This window comes from Anoplolepis gracilipes, chromosome 9, assembly GCF_047496725.1.
Source record: "Anoplolepis gracilipes chromosome 9, ASM4749672v1, whole genome shotgun sequence".
Taxonomy (NCBI): Eukaryota; Metazoa; Arthropoda; class Insecta; order Hymenoptera; family Formicidae; genus Anoplolepis; species Anoplolepis gracilipes.
In genome coordinates this window covers 12910539-12934605 of record NC_132978.1, presented here as the reverse complement: position 1 = coordinate 12934605, position 24067 = coordinate 12910539, and the positions used below count along the sequence as shown (strand labels likewise).

Genomic DNA, 24067 nt, shown 5'->3' with positions numbered 1-24067 from the left:
TCCATGTCTCTAAAGTATGGATAATTGACATTGTTCCGACAATGACAATTAAAAGATTGCCCGTAGTCTTTCAGTAACGCGTCACTTATCCTCACCTCTGGTTCCGGCGTTTGACGGAATTTGCGATGTGTATCCGCCGGATGTGCCGCTCTCGATGGCGGGGATATCCGTGTGGAGTCCACCGCCTCTGAGAATACGATTGACCGAGGATACGGATGGTAAGCTCTGGGGATCGCAAGCACCCTGGCGCGCGAGCTGCTCGCGAATCTCCCAGGCAAACATCGTCGGCTGTTCCTGCTTCATTCGTAAAATCTTCTTCACCACCGTCGGCGTGGCTACTTGCTGCAACAGTAGAGTAGAAATGTAAACAATAAGAGCGAAAAATGACAATTTCAAGATGCCCACACAGTGAGAGAGAGAGAGAGAGAGAGTGAGAGAGAGAGAGAGAGAGAGAGAGAGAGAGAGAGAGAGAGAGAGAGAGAGAGAGAGAGAAAGGGCCGATAATTTTCGTTTCGTCAATTTCTTACAATAAAAACTGTATTTTACTCGACATTTATTTCGCACGTCAATTCTCGCCTCTAAATAAACTTTCTCATCGAGTTCCGTGATGTCCATCTCCCGTAGGGATGTTTATCGGTGCCAGAACGTGTGTGCTGTTGTTAATCATATCCGCGACTGGTCTTCCTCTTTTTTTTTTTTTTTCTTTTTTACAACCCGCGTTATCTCATCGACAAATTAACGTAAAGTACGGTCACACTGTCGTCAGAACGGACCGCACGCGCACATATGTCATTCACAGGTGAAGAGCACCGACGGGGTCGTCGATCAAGATAGCGAGGGGAGTCCCGTCCGGTGGTGGGCAAAAGGTAGGTGTACCCCACTTTATTTCGGTTTAGCCCCGGTTCACCCACAGAAACGAGTTGGCCTGCCGGGCCGGTGCCGTCTCCAGCATTGGTGCCGTTGTGCCCTGGCCACGAGGGCCCACCACCGGTCGTTCCTCCAAACCTCAAGGGCTCCAGAGGTGCTCAATCTGGCCAATTTGACTTGCTAATGAACGGTAATGGCACGCGGATAATTTTATGCTAACGCGATGGAAATGTTATTCCGGCCGTACAGATTTCGAGATCGCCGATCTCTTTGAGGAGCGACAGCGGGTGCGAGCGAGAGATGCGTCGAGATCTTGCCGGGGAAAGGTAATCATCATCTTCACGGGCCCGCACAGGGGTCCGGGTCTCTCTCTCTCTCTCTCCTTCTCTCCGCGGACAGATACGTATGTACGTATCACGAGCGGAACGATATCGCCGAATCTGTCGATTACCGCGCCGATCCATTTAGCGAAGAGAAGGTGGAGGAGGAGGAAGAGGAGATCGATACCTTGGCGTTTCGCGCGTCGGTAATCCGTGCTCGCGTGGGCCCGATACGATCTCTCTCTCTCGGCAAATTGTTTGGCAGAGGAGCGGAATAAATACTCCGGGTGTGTGCAACCGGACAATGATCGATACGATCGGTAGAAAGACAAACGGCGGACTGTCGACGCGTGTTCAGAGCAATGTTAAGAGGAATTACAAGTCTCGGCTTGACGATAGAGAACCATTATATAAATTCTCGCGTGATCGCTTGCCCAATCTTGAGTCGTGTTCTCGTTGACGGAAAAAAAAAAAAAAAAAAAAAAAAATGTTGATCACTTAATCTGTATCATAAATCATCATAAATCTCGATTAATAGCGAAAATTATTTTTATTTCGGATTTCACAGAATAATTATGGAATTGCCAAGATACGGAGCTGGAATATCGAATACCCAAGTTGTCGTCCTTCGCAAGTGAAAGCACCACTGGCAGGAACGTTTAAGGGCTAATGCCTCGGGGGTAGCAAAGAGCTCGAGAGTTCGAGCTTGAGAGAGAGAGAGAGAGAGAAGCGCCTAATAGTTTGAGAGGGTTAGGACAAGCACATCGCGTGCTCCCGGGAGCATCTCAGATTCTAATCTGACACTTCCGTCGTCGTCGTTGCCACAATTACCCCGGGGTCGGACAATATATACGCGGTACCTCCTAATGCTGGGACCCTCACGTCGCATCGTCGGTCGCCGGTCGCTGGGCACATCGAATGCGCGAACACGCATGTGCGTACATGTATGCGTGTGACCAACGGAGGAAATTGGCCGGACAGGATGGACATCTGGCACTAAACGTTAGATAACCCGCGTATATACCAGGCCGCGTACAGGTTGACCAACTCCGGTAATTATCGCGCGCAAGTTGCTACATGCTACATGCACTCCCCGGATGCGTCGGCTCGTCAACGATAAGGATGACGACGGACGTCGACGCTTTTCGCCCCATTTTTTCCCATGCTTCGCACGCCGATTACGGACGGAATAATTAAGAGTTGTGGGCGTAAAAAAAAAATTGAAAGAAAAATAAGTAAAGTATATAACATGACAAGGATGTAAAACAATGATTATCAAAAAAGAAAAAAATTTCAACATTAACCCGATTACATTTCGATATTTTAACAGGGTGTATACTCAAAAATTCTGTAAAAAAATTCCTTGAGAATTCCAGGATCTTCTAGATATTTTTGTTCAAAATTTCAGATAAAATTAAAATATTTTTACATGCAATTTTAAAATAAGCTTATTTATTTTAGCGTATCATTTTTTGACATAAGCAAAAAACATATATTTTAAACAATTTTATATAGACACGAACAAAAAATATATATTTTAAGCAGATTTTAAACTTAAGATATTTAAAATTTTTTAAATAAGTACTTCTTTGACATTTTTTTAAATTCCCTGAATCCTAACGAAATTCCATGAGAATTCCATGATTTTTCAAGGTATAATAAAATCCCCTGAGAATATCAGGTTTTCCAGGTTTTTTTCTCGGGATTATACATCCTGTTTTAAATAACGTAAAAATCTCTTTTAAATAACAACGTCTTGCCAACTATATGGAAATTGTTCGCGCGTCCAAGAAAAACGAGACGTTTGCATTTGTCGCTCTTCAATGCCGCTAAATCATACATCGAAAAATAAATACACACGTCCCGGGCGGGACCGATCAAATACGAGCGAGATCTTAATTACCAGATAAACGGGGGAAAAACGTCCGCGAGCGTGAATCGTATGCCGAGAAAATGAATGTTCCCCGACAGATCGAAACCCCCGTGACAATAATCGTTCCACGGGAACGCCGAGTTTTTTCCCCCCACGTCCCTCAAGAGTTTCGAGAACTTTGCGAGATCGCGATCGCGAATCGCCAGGGCCGGGGAGGGAGGGGGGGGCAGAGAGAGAGGGAGAAGTAAACGGGGCGACGCGTCGAGGCGTTATCCGCGTGTCATATGTATTATATGGGAGAGAGAAACTTGCGATTTTTTTCCCCTGACGTTCCACTTTATTACCGCTTTGACGCGCGGTCCGTGCATTTTTCATGAGACAATTTTCTCTGTCATGCCGCCGACCCATTATCCCGACGCGTATCGCATTGACGCGCGCGCGCGCGTACGAGAGAGAGAGAGAGAGAGAGAGATAGAGATAACGGAGAGAAAGTACGCGGACATGCCTCGAAAATGTTACGTACCCGGTACCCGGGGTAACACGTGTAGATTCGCCGATAGTCGGTCGATTAATTTCGCGGGATCGCACGCTAAATTGCATCGCACGACGCACCGAGAGACGGAGAGAGATCGTGTACCGCAGGTATATATATATATATATATATATATATATATATGTATTATATATATTACATCTCTCGCGCTCTCGAAAGCGAATTTAATTAAACACGCCGCTCCGATCGGAGAGATCCTACTGCAAATCCGTTCGAGGTGAGCGCATTGAAATAAAACGCCCGCCAAATTTTACGCAGCATCTTCAGTCTTCCGTTGAAGAGCAATATATGTATATCGTGGAATATATGCGGCGAGAGAGCGCGGAAAGTCGTAATAACAGACTGAAAATGGGGAGCAACGTAATCTTGACAGGGCACGTTCATCTTACGTTACTCAGCAGTAAAATCGAAACGTTCTCCTCTTGATGGAAATCGACGTGATGGAAGGAACGGGGGATTGGGGGAACAGTTAAATGTCAGCTCTTCAAGACTCGACGAGTTAATACTGCCAGGCAATCAAAGGGTTTACCTAGTAGCCATTATTTAATTATCGGCGTAATTTTAAGAGCCACTTATATGGATGAGCGGATAGTGACGAGCCACCAAGCCGGTTATCTAACGATCATCTCGAGAGATCCTTTGTGCGGATGACAGACAGACGGGGGAGGGCGGGGGGAGGGGGGGGGTAGGGGCGGCTTTGCGTTGGGAGGCGAGAAGCTCGATTCTTTGTGCGCGCATTTACTTCTCCACGGCCATATTTCTTCCTAATTTCTCACTCAGATTGCCGTTGTTTTGTCGCAGAAAAAAAAACAAAAAAAGAAAAAAAAGGAAAAAGAATGGAGAGAACGATCGCAGCGAGCGGTTAAAAAAGACTTCGGGAGCCATGTATTAAACGCTCCGATCGTTATTTCGCCATGAGACTATTTTGACATACGTAAAATAAAACCGAACCGCCGCGCCGCGCCGGTAATGGCAGATGATGACTATCGTTTACATGCGCGCGTAATCGGTTCCCGCATAGCCGGAATTTAAATGCCTCTTCAGAGCTCTCTCCTACGGCGGGCCACGTAGTCTCCCGCTCGCTCTCTTTCTTTCTTTCTTTCTATCGCTTCTTCTCTCGCCAGTGCAGCAAATTCGAACTTGAGGAAGGTCGACGCACGCCGACGCGCGCAGCGTTATTAAAATAAATTCATTAAGCCGAAACGCGCACGAAGTAACACTGCACGGTCGGCGCGTCGTAAGAAATTCCCAGTACATGCGCACCGTGCAATTATATTGTCATTAGCGGCATCGTGTACGTGCGCGATATATCGCCGCTGTATTGCTGCAGCCTCGCGATGCGCGCCCGGGGGGCGAAATTGGCATTCTCTGGAGATCAGACGCGAGACACGCGCGATAGAAAACTGCGGCTCGTCGTTCAATTTCGTGACACGAGAGAGAGAGAGAGAGAGAGAGAGGGAGGGAGGGGGGGATTTTGCGAGTTAAATGCCCTCGATTTTATCTCGTCTTTTACGATCGAGAGAAAAAGGCGCGAAAAGCGGTTTCTTTTGGATTATCGATGAATTAAAATTGAATAATTTTTCAAGAGGAGATCGAAAGCCGCGTATAGTGTCAGCAAGAAAACACGTGCCAAGAAAGCCATGAAATTATGCAAATTGCGAATCGTGCGCGGCAAGGTGTTTGGATAATTGCACGCACGGTGAAAAACACAGCCCTTACTTAAAATCACATCAGGAATGTCTGAATGTGCGACTTTGCGCGAGAGGCAGGAGGAGAGGAGGAGTAGGAAGATGGGGAACGACCCCTCATCAGTGGCATCGCCCGCTAACGCGCACGGATGCGCGCGATCGCGCTCGTTTTCACATGTTTTTGCAAAGCTACCGACATCAATCTTTTTCCGAACCGCGCGCGCTCTCACTGTGCTCATTTTACGCCGAGTGTCCGAGTGTTCTTTTACTTTCGAGTAAATTTTCTTTTCAAAACTCGACATTTAATCCAATTTCTCTCGAGGATATGACTATAAATTAAATACGATACATCTTTACATTTTTCAATAATTTTTTAAATGTACAATTTATATATATAAAATAAAGTAGATTATTTTTGTTAAATCGCTCTCTGTGACTTTACCTTTCACTTTTCATTCAAAAAATTCCAGAAAATCTTAAATATATCAAACAACAATTTCTTATAGGTTCTTTATAAACTTGATCTTTTTACAAAAGTTCTAGGCTTTTTTAAGCTTAATAAAAAGTCGGCCTACAAATATTCGACGTTTCATCAAAAAGGCAAATTCTTTTTACAAAAGAGAAAAAAAAAACCCTACGTATATAAAATATAAATTTTTGTAAAAATCACGACGAGAGAGATCTTACCTTCGTCTTGCTTCCGCCAATGCTGCCGGGTCGGATACTTCCCGTCTCGTAGAATCTCGTGAGTATCTTGGAGACACAGCCGTGGGACACGAGTAGCTGTCGCGAAATGTCGCACGGCCTGACGCCGACCATGGCGAGCTGCACGATCCTCTGGCGCACGCAGTCCGGCAACGGTCTGCCGTTGACAAAAACGCCGCCTAATTGATTTACCCCGGCTTGTCCTGGAAACAGTGAATCAGCGATCGCGATTAATAATTGCGGTTAATAAAGCGAAATAACGATGGCGCGCACTGATAAAGGAGCCGGAGAAATTTGCGGCCTACTTAAGGCTGCGACTTAAATTCGACATTTCGCGGCAAAAGGTGTTTATCGATTTAAGGGACGGACAAGTCGGAAATATCCGCTAATAGTGCGCTCGCGATCGTCCGGAAAGGTCGGCAGGTGCGTTTCTTGGCATGCGGTCCTGGCTAGCCCTCTAATGACATCGTTACAACGAATATCACGGAAAGGACTTTCCCTCCCTCCCTCCCTCTTCCATCCGTCCTTTCTGTTGGCAAAGGCAAAGACATGCCATTATTTTCTGTAATATTGGGAAGAAGATGGGTGTAGCGATTTCACAGCAAAACCCAACATCTCCTTACTTTACGAAGCTCATTTGTAATTATCGTAGAATCAGCTGAGCATTTCGTTGATGCTCTTATGCAACCGGGATTACGAGACAAACATATTAAATGTTCGTTAACATGTACGACAACTGTTGTCGCGACACTTGTGGGCACACGCCTTTCACGAAATGTATTTATTTCGTGTGCGAAGACTTACGTGTCGCGTAAATTACTTCCTGTTTATCATTATTTTACCAAAAGAAGAGTTTCTTTGGAAACTTCTGCAAATGTATAAATTAGATGATATCCTCTCTTTTACTCTCTTAAACAACAACTTTCTATTTAATAAAATTTCGATTTTACAGCATCGATGTTCCGCAACCTAATAAAATTAACATAATGTTACGGCGAAAATCTGGAATAAAATTTAGACTCATCGCAGAGTTTGACAGGAGAGTCCCGAAGACGGTCGTTTTAGAGATGTAGCTCTCGCCTTTTTTTCTTTTTTATATTTACACGTCCATAAAATGTTTTAATCGTATAATTCGTACTCACCGACGCGTTGCAATGCGCAGACTTAAATCACGGTGGATGGCAAAATTATTTATGCATTAAACACATTTCTACGATACGTACGTGTTGTATAGATCAAATGACGCGTGCGGCTCGAGTCGTCCAAGATTTTATAAAATTGATATTATTCCACGAGCGGTATCGTAAAATCGTACTTAATTCCAGACTCGTCCCATGTAAATAAAAACGGACCGATCAATCGATCACCGATTTTATGTCTGCAATAAAAACGATTCGCAGCTTTGACGCGCATCAAAAGGTGAATAATATTTAAATTCTATGATAGTTTCTGTTTGCTTTCTTTTTTTCGCACACAAATTATACGAAATCGTCACTTGGAAGACGAAGAACAAACTGCCGAATCAAAAATCGCGTTATAAATCTTTTCGATCGTGCGAAAAGTCTTTGATTCTCTCGATCACTCGATAATACGCGTCGCGATATTTAATTATTGATGGAATGTAATTATTACTCGCGAAATAATTCTATACAAATTTTTGTTGATTAATATTCAATATTGTATCTCGTCTATTAATATTCTATATCATGTAAACTGATTTAATTGTTTATTATTTAATCTATTAAGAATTAAAGAAATTTATTTTTAATTAAAATATTGTTATATAATATTAATTATTATTGTTAATTTAAGATTTACGATTCAATTGATTTATTATTAGAATGCAAGTCGAGACAATAAGAGAGGAAAATTGATAAAGACACGAGAGCAATCTTTCGTCGTTGCATAGTGGAAATATATAATCGTCGATCAAATATATATATATATATATATATATATATATATATATATATATATATAAGTTTAACGAATAATAACGCGTAATGGGGTTTTATTTCTCGATGATTATTCTCGTAACTGAGATGAAGCCTGCGAAGGGCCTCGTACAGAAGCGGCGTTACTAACGACGATCCTTTCTCCCCCTTGAAAGAATATAAAAAGGATAGAAAAAGGTTGCGAAAACATTAAATGCCATGGGCAAGCTATATAAATCGAGCCACGCGCCTTCACGTAGAAGACGGACTTCACGTGGAGGACGACCAAACTGTGCGCGCCGTAGGACGATCGCCGCTAATTATTATCCGCGCCGACTAATTATGTCATTACCCGCACCGATCGCCGACGCCGACAGCACCGGACCGGCTCGAGAAATAACGATCTGGAGGCCAAAGAAAAGATTTTCGTCAATCTTTTCCGCTGCCATTACGTTCGGATTCCTCGAAAACCCGCGGGTTTTATTTAGCACTTTGTACCAACTAATTAACGAACGATCGCAAAGTATTCCCGCGATGATTCTTACTACTGCTTGATGAGACTTTCATCCTTTGAAAAGATCAAATGACCAAACGCGATTAAAGTCACGTAATGTCGATTCTCGTGTGAAAGTTATCCGCTTCAAGGAGATAATCTACAATTTGCATAAAATTTATTTTCAAAATCACGTTTGTTTTTCTTTCTTCTTCATTTTTCAAATAAAGTTATATTTTTTCTTACGTAATCTATTTTCTCATTAGTCGCAATGACTAATGAAAAATTAAGATTCGAATATAAGTGGCTGTGAAATAAACGTAACCACGGCGAAAGATCTATTATGTTTCAGGCACAAAATTACGAAACGCTGCTTTTATAATTTTATTATTAACGTTGCGAGTGTACGTGACGCTCGCAGCATTACGGTCGTAGGAGATGGAAATTGCTGATAATAACCACCAGTCGAAGGTGTGACGGATTGTCTTTATTGGATAATTTAAGGGTTTCTCGATTGGTGTGACAGGAACACACCGGTAAGACTGACTCATTTTCGAAGAACAAATTATTACGCTTCCAGCTGTAATACGCGTGTCACGTGCTCGTATACGTTTCAATCATTAGCAATTATACTGCAAGTATCTAACGCGTATACAACACGATTTTTCTATCGATAAATAAATATCATATACATCTAATTGCGCGTTAGCAGTATATTTTATATAGGATAAACTAGGGTAAGATGGCCATAGTTTTTTAAAATGCAAAAAACATACTTTTTATTTTTTTAATTTTTTAATAGTGTTTGGCATATTATCTTCCCTCAAGCTTAAATTACGTAATATTATCGAAATTAAAAGGAAAATATTTTATAGAAATTTTATATTATCAAAATAGTACAACGTAAGCATTAGCCAACTTTTAAGGAAAAGATGGCCATAATATTTATAAAAAAAATAATAAAAATAAAAATAAAAATTATAGGTGATACAACAATTTACATATCTTTATAATATGTCTAACGTCGATTACGATAGCTTAATTATAATTTATTCGACGTTATAACAATTTTTAGTGGACAAATGAAAAACTTTGCAGGTAGTCCAAAGTAAAAATATGATATAAGAATCACAATATCGTTATTTCGAACAATGTATGCGCATAAACTACTGTAAATATCGATTATCTTTGATAATGACTAAAAAAGCGCACAATGTGGCGATTATTGAAAAAATTACAGCCTCTGGCCATCATACCCTAGTTTACCCTATGCAAACCAGTAAATTAATAATTTTTTTTTTTGATAATTTTCGTGTAATCGATTAATTATCTGTCCCTTAATGTCTTCCATTCGCTCTGCCGAGCTCAATCTCTGACGCGATTGTACGAAGATTATACACGCTGCGCGTTTCGGACGGATGTGACACGACTGACGCACAGCGGGCCAAATTATTATTACGGCAAAAACCGGCCGAAATGTCTTTATCTAAGTGCAAATCTCTGGATCCGGCGGATCCCCCGAAATAATGGAATCGCGCGTTAACGGTGCGCATTGTAAGTAGCGCAGGCCACTCGTTTACGCGCGACAAAAAGGCGCGCGCCGACATCGAAATACCGGAAACGCGCAATCCGCAAAATGGCCAAGAGGAAGACACGGAGATGAAGAGGGTAGAATTAGAAGAAAAAAAGAATATTATGAAATGTGCTATAAATTCTGATGCGAACGTGACCACGAGACGCGCGGTTCAAGTAACTGTTACCGCACTAACGGGACGTTTGCAACAATTAAAAACGCGATAAACCGCGCGCTTGTCGTAAACGGCGAATCGAATGTCTAAAAGATCTATTTTGGATCGTTAAATATATAAATGCGCATTAAAGAAATATATATTATATATTACGTCAAATACCTTTGCCGACGCGACGAGTATCTTAGATACTTTTCCTTTATGGGTTATCTCAACTTTCTAGAATTATCTTGTTTTTTTTCTTGATTTTTTTTCAACAGAAAAATTATTATTTAATTTATTACAACAAATTTTGTACATATAAATGTCTTTGGATATTTTTTCAGAGTATATCAGTATATAGGAAAACATATGGTACTCATCTCTTTCGAAATGACAGTTAATTTCAATAAAGGTTAGACACATGTTGACCTTGATTAAACCTTTGATCGATACTATGGTAATTCTATTAATGGGAATTAACAGGATTTTATTAGCCGGAACGCTGGGACTCATACATAATTCTGCACAAATTAGCTGTTTCGACACTCTTTTTTTTTTTTGAATTAATATGTTTTCACCTTGATTCTTGACCCGCCGTTAACGGCAGACAGCTGTTTAAGCTACTAATAATAATAAAATATGTTTAGAATTTCTTATCATTTTGATTATACTACTACGTATACTACGAATTGTTATACTATTTTAATTAATTTATTTCTTTAACAAAAAAGTCAATATCTATTTTTATTGCAGGCAAATTTATTAATGTATAAAATAATACATTTATATATTATAAAACAATATAATGTAAATCGACTTTAATTTTTCGAACAAAGAATTATTATTACGTTAAAAATGATGGCTTTCTAAATTATTATTGTCTCTAATGGCTTCTTATCTTTCTGCTCATCTTTTTCCAACAAAGTACACAAATTGTCGAGCATAGGGTACTTTTGAGAGATACTTTCGCGAGTGCATAAAGGAACATCTCTCCATATAATACGGGCTTAGCTTAGAATTAGCTGGCTAATGCGATCGCCAACAACGATCCCTATCGCCCTGGCCATTTAAGGCCCTAACCAAACTCTACACCTGCCTACCTGTAATCATGATACGCGACCATGCCAACGCATTTTTTTTCTCTCTGATGAGAGCGAGCACGTCGCATCTAGAATCGCGATCCCGTCGTTCCAAATCAATGCCGAATAGCATTGTTTCGCGAATCCACACGTACAGGTCGCTATTCAACTCGTTTTGCTATCGGCGATCCGTCATCGTCTGTCTTGAAAGAATACACGCGAGAGATATAGCCATACATGTAAATGAGAATATATTAAGATGGCTAACTACGACAGCTATTATTAAGTATTTATCGCTCTAATGATTATCTCTGCCTTGAATGTTCCTGATAATTAAAAGGTAACATTGATCTGCGAGATGCACTTTAGACAATCTGATAACATCGTCTATTAATAATATCTGATATATGTGATATCTATGATATATAATCTCTATAATTTTCTTCCAATTTTACGATACAATTCTTTTATAATTATAGATTATTAATATAATTTTTCGAAATTGATTTATTCGCAAAATTGTTATCGAAAATGTTGTTGCAAGTGATTGAAGAAGGCCGTCAGGAACGATGTTTCCGCAAATTTGTTCGAAAGATTCAAGATTGGTGATATTAATCAACATTTCTATTATACCAACAACAATAAAAATAAGACTGGTAGCTAAAGTACATATGTTTTCAATTTCAAAAATTTCTCGTGTACATCTCGTGAGAGGAGGGAAAGATTGATCGCTCGATCGGAATTCAGGGAGGATTCTTGACATGAACATCATGGCCAGATTGAGGAGGGGGGGGAGGCGAGACGGGAAATTGTAATTAAACTCGTTTAATAATAGACCGTACATTCTCGACGTTCGATCCATGTTATAAAATTCTACGTTAATTACTGTCAAACTGCCTTCTAAATCGTAATTTAGCCTCGAGTCGGTTAAAATAAGCGAGAAGAAGAAGGATTTTTATTGTATAAAGAAAGAAAGAGAGGGAGAGAGAGAGAGAGAGAGAAAGAAAAGAAAAGGGAGATGGGAGAAATTTTAATTTTCACTATACGCGATTTTGTGAAAGAGGTCCTGTGATCTCGCCGACGCGACGGTAGCTGACCCCCCCCCCCCCCCATCCCGAGGAAACCATAACGATGTGTTACATTCCCTCTCGCATAAATCAGGAAGCGAAGCCGGACGAATCGTGGGATTGGCTATTTAGCAAACCGGCCAGCGACGGTCAGCGCGATGTCTTTCTCATAAAAAAAAAAATTAGCATACTAGCTATTTAAATACTACTGGGATTTAATTCGAGATTTAACCCCTCTGGCTGTATTTCACGTAATACTGCTTTCTCGAAAATTTTCATTAAAATTAAATAAAAACGCATCTCCGCAATTAAATACTAAATTTACATCACTTTTACAAGGTGTCCGGTAATAATCGCCTCACCTCTCTATGGCTAATAGAGCAGGTCAAACTGAATATAAAAGTCTTCTATCATTTTGCAATTTGCGCAATAATGACTAAACTATATATATTTAATATTTTAATAATTATTGCGAAAATCGCAAAATGATAGAGGACTTTTATTTTCAGTTTGACCTGCTCTATCAGCCCTAGAGAGGTGGGGCGGTAATTACCGAACACCCTCTATAGCAATAATGTAAAAAATGATGATGTCGAGCAAATAAATATGACAAATTTTAACTGGTTACTGAAAATCTTACTTAAAATATTATTGATTTTACCGCAGAGAATTCTCTCGCAAATATTCTCTGCTCGAGGAATGAAATTTCAACGCAACGGATATTTGAAGAGCGAATATGTACTCACCGGTGTGCGGCATGTCGACGACGAGCAATCACGTCAATCTGAAACAGAACAAGTACAGAGCTCTTTAAGACTCTCAACGGCGAACTGTAAGTCATATGATGCAACGTTAAACAGTATATGGTACGCGCATCGCGCACCGTATTCAATCCTTCGGAATAGCGAGCACGTACATGCGCGCGCGCGCGCGCGCGCGTGTACACCGTGCGACGTATTATAAAGTGTAGCGGGAGTATAGCCTTCGCTATTAATGAATTTAAATGTATTCAAAGGGCGCGCTTGACGCTTGACATGGCAACCCTTAAATATGCAACCGTACCGATAAGCGAAAGCGCGGCAAAATATTGCCGCCGGTGGTCGCCGACCGTGACTCTCATTCCCGAACAGATCGTCCAGATCGCCGACCGATCTGGATCCTCGCCCCTTCCCCCCCCCCCTCCTTCCCTCCTTCTCCGCCCCCATCGCGACAACTTTATTCTTATATTTTCATGTTTGACAGCATAAATTGGCAATTTCGCCAATCTCGGTGCCCGATGGTTGTTCTTTTTTTTTTTTTTCCTCATCGTAACGCTCGCGATCGATACTTTGATACTTTCTGTTTTTTTTTTTTTTTTTTTTTTACAATCGATGTTTGTACATGTCTAACGTCAAGCATGATTTGTCGCAGTGACAAATCGGTGGAAATCGAAACCTCGAGTTTGAGAACTGCGCGTCGGACAGAAGCGGAGCGAGCGGAAAACTACGTGGAATGCGTGCGTAGCGTGGCGGGTGGCGTGTACTTTGTGATGCAAATTAATGCACGATTACCGAATCACCCCTCGCTCCACCCCTGCACGACCACCGCGACTCCTTCGCTCTACTCCGTCGACTACCCTCCGCCTCTTCTCGCGCACAGGTGTGTACGTCGTGTTCATGTGTATTTGCGTAAAACGCGCGTGTGTGTGTGTGTGTGTGTGTGTGTGTGTGTGTGTGTACAGCGCAGCGAGGACTTGGTGTACGTGTAATAAGGTACCGATCCGCCTTCACCCCCGTGACTCGATGCTTACCCCGGCATTAGGTCTGGTTACACGCTCGCTCCCTGGACTCTAATCTGATGTAACTATTACATACGTTACGCGGTATCCATATAGTCGAAATGGCTATGCGCCACACGGAGTCTCGACGAAAAATCATTTCTTCATCCGTCGTGTCCTTGCGGTACTCTACTTTCTGACTAATTGCTAATTTATATCAAGATTGTTTTTTTTTTAAAAAAATTTATTTTTTTTTTTTTTTGTAAAATACTTTCCAATTATTATTTCTCCGCAAATGACGAATAAATTAAATATTTAAAAATATCTGTCGCGATAAGTTTCCGACTTTTATGGAAAAAAAAAGTCGATGTACAATGATTTTAAATGTCACGATAACGAAGAATAAGCTTTTTTTTTTTCCACGGAAGTACAGAAGTGACATTTTTGGCTGGACGAGGACGCGCGTCGGTAATCACATTGACAAAGATAAAGTCTATCGTAATGAGAATTGAGTGATTATTATAAATCAAACGTACCCGGCTACAGCGAGAGCCGGAGAGCCATCGACGCGTTTCTCGCGTGCCTTCTGTGTTTTGCCGATGTTACTCTTGCAAACACGTGTTTCGTCCTTTCCTTCCCTTCTTCCATCCGCTCTTCTCCCGGACCTAAACGCATGCAAACGTTGCAAACACGTGTTGTGCTCTCGACATTTTTATTCTCTCGCGAAACAATTCTTTTGACACTTTCTATTAAAAATATCTGTTTCAATCATTTTAAGGATAAAAGAATTCCTTTCAATAATTAAATTCCTCTTCTCACACAACTGGAAGCTCTAAGTCAGAGAAATTATACATCTTGTCAATTAAAAAAAAAAAAAAAATAATAATAATAATAAAAACACTTGAAAATTAATACAAGAAATCTCGATTGTTTGAACATTTCCCATCGATTCATAGAGTCTTCCGACAACGTAGTTGTCACGAGTCGATTTGAGAACCGCGATGCCGCGGTAAATCGCCGGTATAAGGTCACGCTTTTACGTGTAAGCCCTAAGCGAAATCTAGTTTTTGTTTATTCATTAGGCTTTACCCCGTGCTTTAAGTGGTACGTGGAGGAAGGCTGCCTCGCCGCAGCGGCGACGGTGGTATAGGACGGGGGTAGGAAGGAGGGTAAGGGAGGGGGCCCGGGGAGTGGACCGCCGTATCACCGATACGCCACCAGCCATAAAAATCTGAATATATTAGGCCTACATGCGCACGACATCTCGCTCGGATCGTGAACACGTTACCCGCGATAATCTACGCTCGTTTCCAGCACACTTTGCACGTTTATGCGTATATCTACGACGGCTACCGTACGGGTTTATCTCTCTTCTCTCGTCGTCGCTGCTGCATCGTCTTCCTCTACATTACCAATTTTCGAATCGAATTATTCTGTATCAATTAAGAATCGTTTTTTTATTATTATCCCACGCCGCTTTCAGTTTGGAGAAGCGAAAGAATTTAGCGAATGCAGAAACGATTAGCGTACGCAAGGTATCTACTCTTAGAAAAGAAGTTAAAATTCTCAAGAATTTCTCTTGTTTCTGAAAAATCAGGGAATTTTCATGGAATTTTATTGGAACTCGAGGAATTTTTTTTTTAATTTTCTCTTTAATCACTCTTTCTTAATATTGTAAGTAGTTGGCAAGTCAAGTAAATGTGTTTAACTTTTATATTTTAATTATATTATAATTGTATTATAACTGTATTATAAAAATATATATATATATATATATATATATATATATATTTATCTCTATAATTATTTCTTTATATATTCAATATTTCAACAAAATATTCTTAATTTGTTATTTGTAGTGATAAAAAAATTAATATGTTGCGCAAATGAAAAATTATCCAATTTTTTCAATACATTTTACAAATCTGGCCCTTTAAACTCAAGTAGCTCTGTGCTTTTCTTTTGTATTTTTTTTTTTTTTTTTTTTTTTTTTAATAAAGAGCATTAGAAAAACACATGTAATATTTATTTTAAAACATTGTAACCAAAAAATCTTTAAAATATATTTTCTTTATCTAAAATTTTGAACAAAAATATTTGGAAAATCAGAGAGAATTTTTTACAAGATTTAAATAGACACCTGAGTACAAGTTACAAACGTATTAAGTGTTAAGCTGCCAATTGTCTTTCTCGCTATATTTGCTCGACCAAATCTATTCTATGCATATATTATTTTGATATTTATTTAATAAATATCATATACGTAATCTCGAGAATTACATCGATTTTCAGCGTGAACTTTACGTGCGCTTTATCCACAACAATGTCCAAGGTTAACGTTATTGTTGTATCAATGCATTCGCATTTAATCTTTCGCAAATCACGTAACATTAAATCATCTCGCTGCGCACAGACAAGGGGTATGCTGATCCTTGAATTTAAGATTTTTCCAGTTACGCGTTCAAATGGCTGAGCGGACAAGCTTTCGAGAGCACGGTAAGAAAAATCGGCGAGAAGGAAGGAGACTGGGAGGAGGGAGGGTCGGGTAATTAGAATAATTCGGGCCGCCGTGGTTCACGCCATCCGGACGAATTTGCATTTTAAATGAAGCGATGGCGTGCCAGGGGCCCCACCGTGCCGCCAAGAGGAGAAAAGGAGAGAGAGAGAACGAGTGCGGTAGAACTCTGTGCTTTATAGGGAACTTTAATATTTATCGCTTATATCCTCGGTCCGCGAATATAAGTATATGTATATATCCGCCTTTTCCTTCCTCGACCACCGCCGCAGTCACGGGGGGCTCGCTCATGTTCATGTCGAAGCATAGCCCCGCTGATTTCCTTCTCGAGTCTCCTTCGTCGCCCCTTTCTCCGCCGCCTCTTACCCCTCCTACCACTGGATCATTATCGCGTAATTAGCGCCGCAGATTTTCACGTTGCGTCATCGGCACGCACATGCACGATAATTTTACAATTTTAATTTGTCAAAACTCGACACTTTTTTTATTTCTCCGCAGACGATTCCTCGATCCGTTATCGATCTTTGCTGGATCTTTCGTCACGGATTTGCTGTTAATTTTTAATTCCTTTACAGATAATACAGTGATATCGATAAGTATCGAATATCGGAAACTTCCGATGCAAGATACCGCGAGGGGAGTACGTACATCGCTCGTGCACGTGCGCCACGGGCGCAAAACTGCGTTCGAGAATGTCATTTATTTAGGTCAGATTATTATCGCGAACGAACGCCATAAACGACGAATATACTTTCTGCTCGTAAAATAATATACTTTTCCACTAATCCGTAAAGAGTAATCGTAAAGCGGCCAACTTGCGACGCACGAGTATCCGACTCGAGAGATGTATACTTCGAAGGAGGAAGTTTAAAAAACAATTTAAGTCACTTGGAGAAGAAGAAATAAAAGAGCTGAAAGTATCACCGATTATAGCAAACAGTTGAGGAAACAGAATTAATTGTGGCTCGCGGACGCCAGCGTTATAGCTATAGGGGTGAGTTTTTATCGATACGCCAGCGACACATTGACGTTTATGAAAGTCGATGATCGAGATACGCCGGGTGTAACGCGATAGGTACCGAGCGTATAATAAGATCGAGGCGGATCGGTCTGTCTAATTGGCAAGAAACTTGCCACGGATAATTTATTTATTTATTTATCTAACCGGATGGTCACAATCACATACGTGGAAAATATCCGTCACGGTATATTCTTGCGAAGAAAAAAAAAAAAAAAAAAAAAAAAAAAAAGGGGGGGGGGGAACAGCGCTTCCCCTCCGTATACGTACCTGTTGACTTTTTTTTTTTATGACGATTGGCTCCTCAGCTTCCGAGTGGCATTCGCTCTTCTCGTGGACCCGAGGAATTTCCGTTCCCGCTCCGTCGTTCTCTTATTTCGCTCCTCTTCCTCTGCCGTCTCTTCCGTCGCTTTAATTCAGTTGGCGTCGAAATGGATACCGACGACACAATGTCACGTTACTGTACGCCAGAGTCCTGGTGAGACGAGACTCGTCGAGACGTTTCGTCCTGGCGTGCGTCGCGTGTTCGACTCACGCAGGAAATGACTTCGCTTTCACGGCAATGAGACGTGGATGTGACACGAAAGCCGGAAAGACGGAAAAAGATAGATGAAAAGGAGCGAGAAAAGGAAGTTGACTATATATAATGGTACACCCACGAGCACACGTCAAATGACAACATGAAGGTTTCTCTCAACGACCACCTTCCGCTGTGCGAACCGATGATCTGCTCTTTATCTCTGTGCGTTTCCTTCCGTCGTCCGTTCCCTATTCTTATTCCGCTTCGATACTCGCGCGGAAACGTGCGGTCGACTGTCCTTGGTGAAGACGCAACGTGGATGTTTCTCTTTTATTCGGAGTCATAACGATCGTCGAATGCATGCATTCATTCGAAAAAATCTTGCTCCTTTCGTCGATGCAATCAAGCTCGTAATTAATCGCACAATCGTAAATATACTGCAATCTCATCGATCAATGTCGTCGAAATTGTCGACGAAATTGTTTTAACAATGTTCAATTCTCTCTCATCACTGGCACTCGAATGCAGATTCACTGGTAACCACGCGTTCAACTTCCGACTCTTCAAGGAGAGAGGAGAAAATGCCGTCCCGACTTCTTCCTCTTCTTCTGGGCAAGCCGGCGCTTCCAGGCTCGTTACGTTACGTCGTGCCGTCAGAGCACGTGCAGCTACTCCTGGTAGTCAGCCGAGTGGCAAAGTCCGCGCGACGCGCGAGGGCAAACTCGCGGTGGAGACCGCAAACTGCGGTCGGTCGGCCGGCTCGGCGAACGCGCTCGCGAGGAGAAGGACATACGTCAGCGAGGCAGTCGGTGAGGCAGAGGTAAGAGGGAGAACTGTGCCTGGACAGGCACAGGTACCGACGAGCGGAATACGGCAAGGGCGCGAGAGATATACGCGGGCGTGCGTGCGCGCGCGCGCGCGCGAGTGCGCGAGAGAGAGAGAAAGAAAGAGAGAGAGAGAGAGAGAGAGAGAGGCGGTCAGGACAGGATGATGTGGACCACGCGGAGGACACGGCGTGTCTGAAGTGGGCTCGGCCCGCAAACGGGGGTTACGGGCTTTGCTTTCGGTCAGGTCCCCCGTACCCTCTGCCGCCGCCTGTACTCGTGTCGACTCCTGGCTCGGTCGTACGCGTCGTGTGTGTACGCCGCAGCAAGGAAGAGAGAGAGAGAAAGAATGAAAGATAGAGAGAGACCGGGAGAAACGAACCGAGAGGGAGAGAACGAGAATGAGAAGGAGGGGGAGACAGAAGGTGACGGTAGCGTGTCGTCGCGTGCTGGATGTTGCATCGGGCAGGTCCGCGTGGCCTGTGACTCGTGGCCCGTGGCCCGGGTTGTGCTCATGCCCCGCCAAAAGATAGATAGATGGATAGAGAGAGAGAGAGAGAGAGAGAGAGAGAACCAGCAAGATTGGAGGGGTTGACTCGCCCGAGGAAAGAAAGAGCCTGGGGGTGGGCGGACAAAACGCGTTCTCTCTCGTTCTGCTACTCTGCCTCGCCTTCTTCCTCGTCAAAGAGGAGCTCTACTTCTTTTACCTTCTCGTGCTACGTGTTCCTTTTTCTCTTGCTGTCTTTTTTTCTCTCGCTCTCTCTCTCTCTCTCTCTCTCTCTCATGCGCGCGCACGCACGCTTGTGCGAGGGTAGTTTGCTCTTTCTCTCGGAGATTGGTTCCAATATAATTAAAAGGTTTTCGCGCGAGGCCCACCGTGGCGGCGTATTTCGTTCTTTTTGAAGAGAGTATGAATTGAAGACACTTATGTGTAAGAATAGCCAATAGCCTTTGCGTGATATTGTTTCGCGCAATATATTCCTTTTTTTTTTTTTTGCAATTATGCTCACCATTACTGGTTTCTCATTTAAATGAATCGTATTTTTTACAACGCTATTGCATGTATTCAAGAGCTGTTACGCGTGACAATTACATCTTCACACAGCACGCTGCGTGTTGCGCGAAAGTTTTTTCAACGCTTTGAAATTTTTCCACTGTGACGCGCGAGCGAAATGAATGCACGGACTGCACGAGTCGCGCTCTTGGATATTAATGCGCCAATTTTTAATCGAGTATACTAATTACCTAACCAATTTACATGCACGTATTTATTAAAAAGAGTAAATATTTTTTTCCTCTTCACGCGACAGTTTTAATCGCGCGCATTCGAATCTGGGTGTCCAGTCTTAAACTGTACTTGTTCAAGGTTGACGTAAGGGTGACGTCCAATGTCAATAGGACACGGGGAGGACAGCGGAGCGTTTAGCGGTCCTTTGTCTCTCATTGGCAAAACACGCAAAAGACGTTTGTAAGGCGAGAGGTTGTGTAATACTCGCAATCCCTTTGAGGAAGACGTAATCGGGCTGTGTGTCCAGACACGCAAGAATCTGTAGTACAATCGGTAGTCCCGATGAGTTCCACGAAGATCAAAGTACGTGATCGCTTCGCGCGGTCGCAATCTGCGTTAGTCCTTGGCTGACTTCTTACGCAAGAGGCGTGTCTGTCTGTCTGTCTGTCTGTCTCTCTCTCTCTCTCTCTCTTTCACGACAATTATACGCTTGAAAACCCTTGTCTCGTGCGAGTCTCAGCAGCGCCGTTTTTCAAACGATTTGCCTCGAAATGCCGGGCAATCCGCGAAATGTTCGGGTTCGATACATCGGGTTCGGCCTCTCGGAATCTACATCGATCACGAAGGACGCGAAGGTCGGCGACGAATGGGGTACGCAGCCGCACGATTCGAAAGGTTTCATCAAGCCGAGAAAAATGGTAATTTGCAGGTATACATCGCGCGAATATTAGTTTGGAGCCGGTATTCGCGTGCTGCTTCTCGTCCTCGCCCTCCTGCTCTCGTTTCGCTCGGTTCTATGTAGATCACGTTTACGTAACAAACGTATTCGGGCTTCAGAAAAATCTCTTCGCGTAGAGATAAACAGGACTTTCTCCAGTACGTACCTTGACGGAAGAATTAATTCCTCAGGATGATTTAGCATATCGCATTTGACGTATAGAGAGTATCGCGAGCTTCGTTTAATATATAGAGTGTCGAATGACAAATAAACACGAGGGTAACCACCGAGCGCTCGGTTCCTGAAACGACTCCCCATGGAGTGATTGTACGACCCCCTGACTCCCGATATACTCTTGTATATCAGGATAGCCTTCTTCTCCCTCGTCATCGGCGCAGGTTGCGCTTCTTCACGGATCATCGCCCATTAACCATCACAGTTGCCGACTCGTTGATTCAAATGTTACATCGTTGGAGTCTCGAATACCTCTGTTTCACCGCTTTAGCTATTTTTAGCTGCAATTCTCTAAACAAACACGTCGCGGTAAAATGAATCGATTCTACTAAAGTTAATGCCGAGGCGTATATATTCTTGTCAAAGTTTGAATTTCAAAAAGCAGATCCACTCTGTGTAAAAGTACCGTCAAAGTATCGTCAACGCCCTTTGTTTGTCTGCGTCGTCCTCTTTCCGTTATAAAACGGAAAGAGGACGACGAAATTTTGGGCGATTATTATTACTTAGCCGCAGGTACACGACAGGACGGAAACTAGGATACGAAATTACGTTACCGCGCGTTACCTTATCAGATTTGACGTAATAGCGGCGAGGGACAACCCCCTTAACAAGGAAAAGATCAGATCATTACGACAAATTAATTTATGGTCATCGCGCAAAATACTCCAAGGAGGAAGGCGTCCTGGTCTTGAATATGTCCTGTGACATTCACGACAGGTGAGCATTTTCAACCCTCGATACATCCCCTTCTCGTGTCCGCCCGGTCTTATCTGACGAATTTCAGTTTTCGCCATCAGCGTATTTATTATACTTGTTGTAATCCGGTCTTCTGACTCGGCCTTTCTTTTCACTGACATAATCATATAAGACTTTGCGTTACGCGATCTTAATTAATTTATTTTGTTCAATAATATATTTGATCGAAAAGAAAATAATTACGTCCAAAAATACCTATGAATGGAAAAGACTTTTGTTTCTTTTGCTCTCTCTCTCTCTCTCTCTCTCTCTCTCTCTCGATGATGATGATCTTCTCTAAAATATGCAGCTGCCGCTACTATCGATCCATCAAAGATCCAAAGATTCCAAAGATATTAAGAACGCGTCCCTTCTCTTTCGTTGACCTAGAGAGAGAAATCATCTCTTTTTCTTACGACTAAAACCTAACACCGCAGATTTCACGGCTGCGGCACCTCGATCAAATATTAATCTCATGGATGAAATTGTAATTAATGGAGAAGCGACGGAGATGATATAAGGATTCTATGAAAAAAATTGCGCGCAAGGTGCATCTACCATTTTTCTAAGAAGATATTAGGACGAAGCAGGTAGTCTGAAGGGTATTTCCGCGCTTCTCGAAGATGCGACGAAATGTTTAAGCACCAGCTCTCCCTCTTTTTTTCCAAATACTAATAATTTGTGTAAAGCTGTACGCTTGAGATGTCGCAAGATTATTCGTGGGTTTTTCATTGGTACCGCTTTCGCAAAAGGTGTCACAATAATGTCGAATAAATTATCATTCGCAAATATAGTCTTTTAATTTTTGCCATTTTTCATCGATATCGCGCATTACATTCGTCGTATCAACGGATATGGCTGGCGGCTGGATTAAATTGTTACGTCCGCCCTCTTCCACTTACTTACCCCGTCCGTCAGATATCGAATTCCGGTCGAAGCTGCCTGAAGCAGCGTCGATTCCCAGAGTCGTAGGATCGATGACCAACGTGCACCCTCCGTCCTTCGCCCCCTAATCGACCCCTGGTCGCGCGTAGCTCTCTTAACGACGGATGATAGTATCGCGCGGTCTGAGTGGCCCGATGACACCCGCGCTGATACACCCCGGCCCTGTCATTGGTCAGCCCCACCGGATGGATGGTATTAGAGGGTTTCACCGATTGGCGGCCTCTTTGCAACGCCCAGGAAGGATGCGCAGCTGCCAGGACATGCGTAATCCGTCGGCTTGATCGACGTCGAGGGAGTATAAACGCGCGCGCGACGTAACGATTATTTCCATATGCACCACCACATTTTACCACCACCGTTCCTTCCCTATAGATGACACTTGACGTTCTGCGATTGTCGCCGCCTTTCTCGCCCTTCAACGTAACGCAACTAACGTTCAATTCCAGCCAATTGATTCCAGCGAGTTAAATCTACGCCGTTTCAAAATTAAGAGATACTGTCGTATCGAAAAATGTGACGGAACGTCCTTCACGTTGGAAAATTTATGAGTAGATTTATAGACAAGGATAAAATATTTATCTCGCGATATTCGAGTACTCTCGATCGACTCGCCAATCTCTTTATAAAAATCATCGTGTCAACGGATATCACGGATGTGCCGCAGGTGCTGTTCAAATGTCACGTGAATACGTGAAAGAAATTTTTGTCATTTAAACGCGCAGTTTCCGAGAAATCCAGATGCTCGGAGCTATGAGCAGTGAATTTCGATAATTGCAACAAATTGCTTGAAATCGTAACAGGTGCCAATAATAAACGATACTTTGTCGATTCGTAGCGTAATTGTAACAAGAAATTCCTGTCCTATTTATTTCACCGTTTTTCAAAAGCATTGTAAAACAAGTTTTGCCCTAACAGCTAAAAATATCAATCACTAAAACTTATTTATATATATTTGAACATTTTCCTGCTTTTTTTTTTTTTTTTTTTAATATATTTGGTCAAATTATGAACTTAATGAAGAATACATTTTCCGACAAGAAAATGATTCTAGAAACAAAAAAGAAAAAAAAAAAACACTGGAGTAGTCAATCATGATGAACATCATAATGAAATTATTGAAAAGCTACATCCGTAACAGAGTTTACGTATAGTTTAGTCAATGATGTTTGTTTCGAATTAGATCATTCATTCTATTTTATCATATTTTTGTGACAACTGATCGTCGTATAGTTTTTTTTTTTTTTTTTTTTTTTTTTTTTTTATAA

At 42.1% G+C, this 24067-nt stretch overlaps 1 protein-coding gene across 3 annotated transcripts in view; it reads right to left on the bottom strand.

Annotated features, from left to right (window-relative positions):
- Poxn (paired box pox-neuro) overlaps window positions 1–24067 on the bottom strand; it is a 52772-nt gene that overhangs the window by 4313 nt on the left and 24392 nt on the right. The window contains exons 1-4 of one of the 3 annotated variants that reach the window (XM_072900004.1): window positions 17869–19685; window positions 13056–13093; window positions 5989–6209; window positions 96–342 (exon numbers count right to left, since the gene is read on the bottom strand). In XM_072900004.1, the coding sequence (XP_072756105.1) occupies window positions 96–342; window positions 5989–6209; window positions 13056–13068 (481 nt within the window). In that variant the 5' untranslated portion in view covers window positions 13069–13093; window positions 17869–19685. Of the gene's footprint in view, window positions 1–95; window positions 343–5988; window positions 6210–13055; window positions 13094–14601; window positions 14913–17868; window positions 19686–24067 lie in introns of those variants that run through there. The other 2 variants (XM_072900007.1, XM_072900005.1) reach the window with 2 other exon arrangements.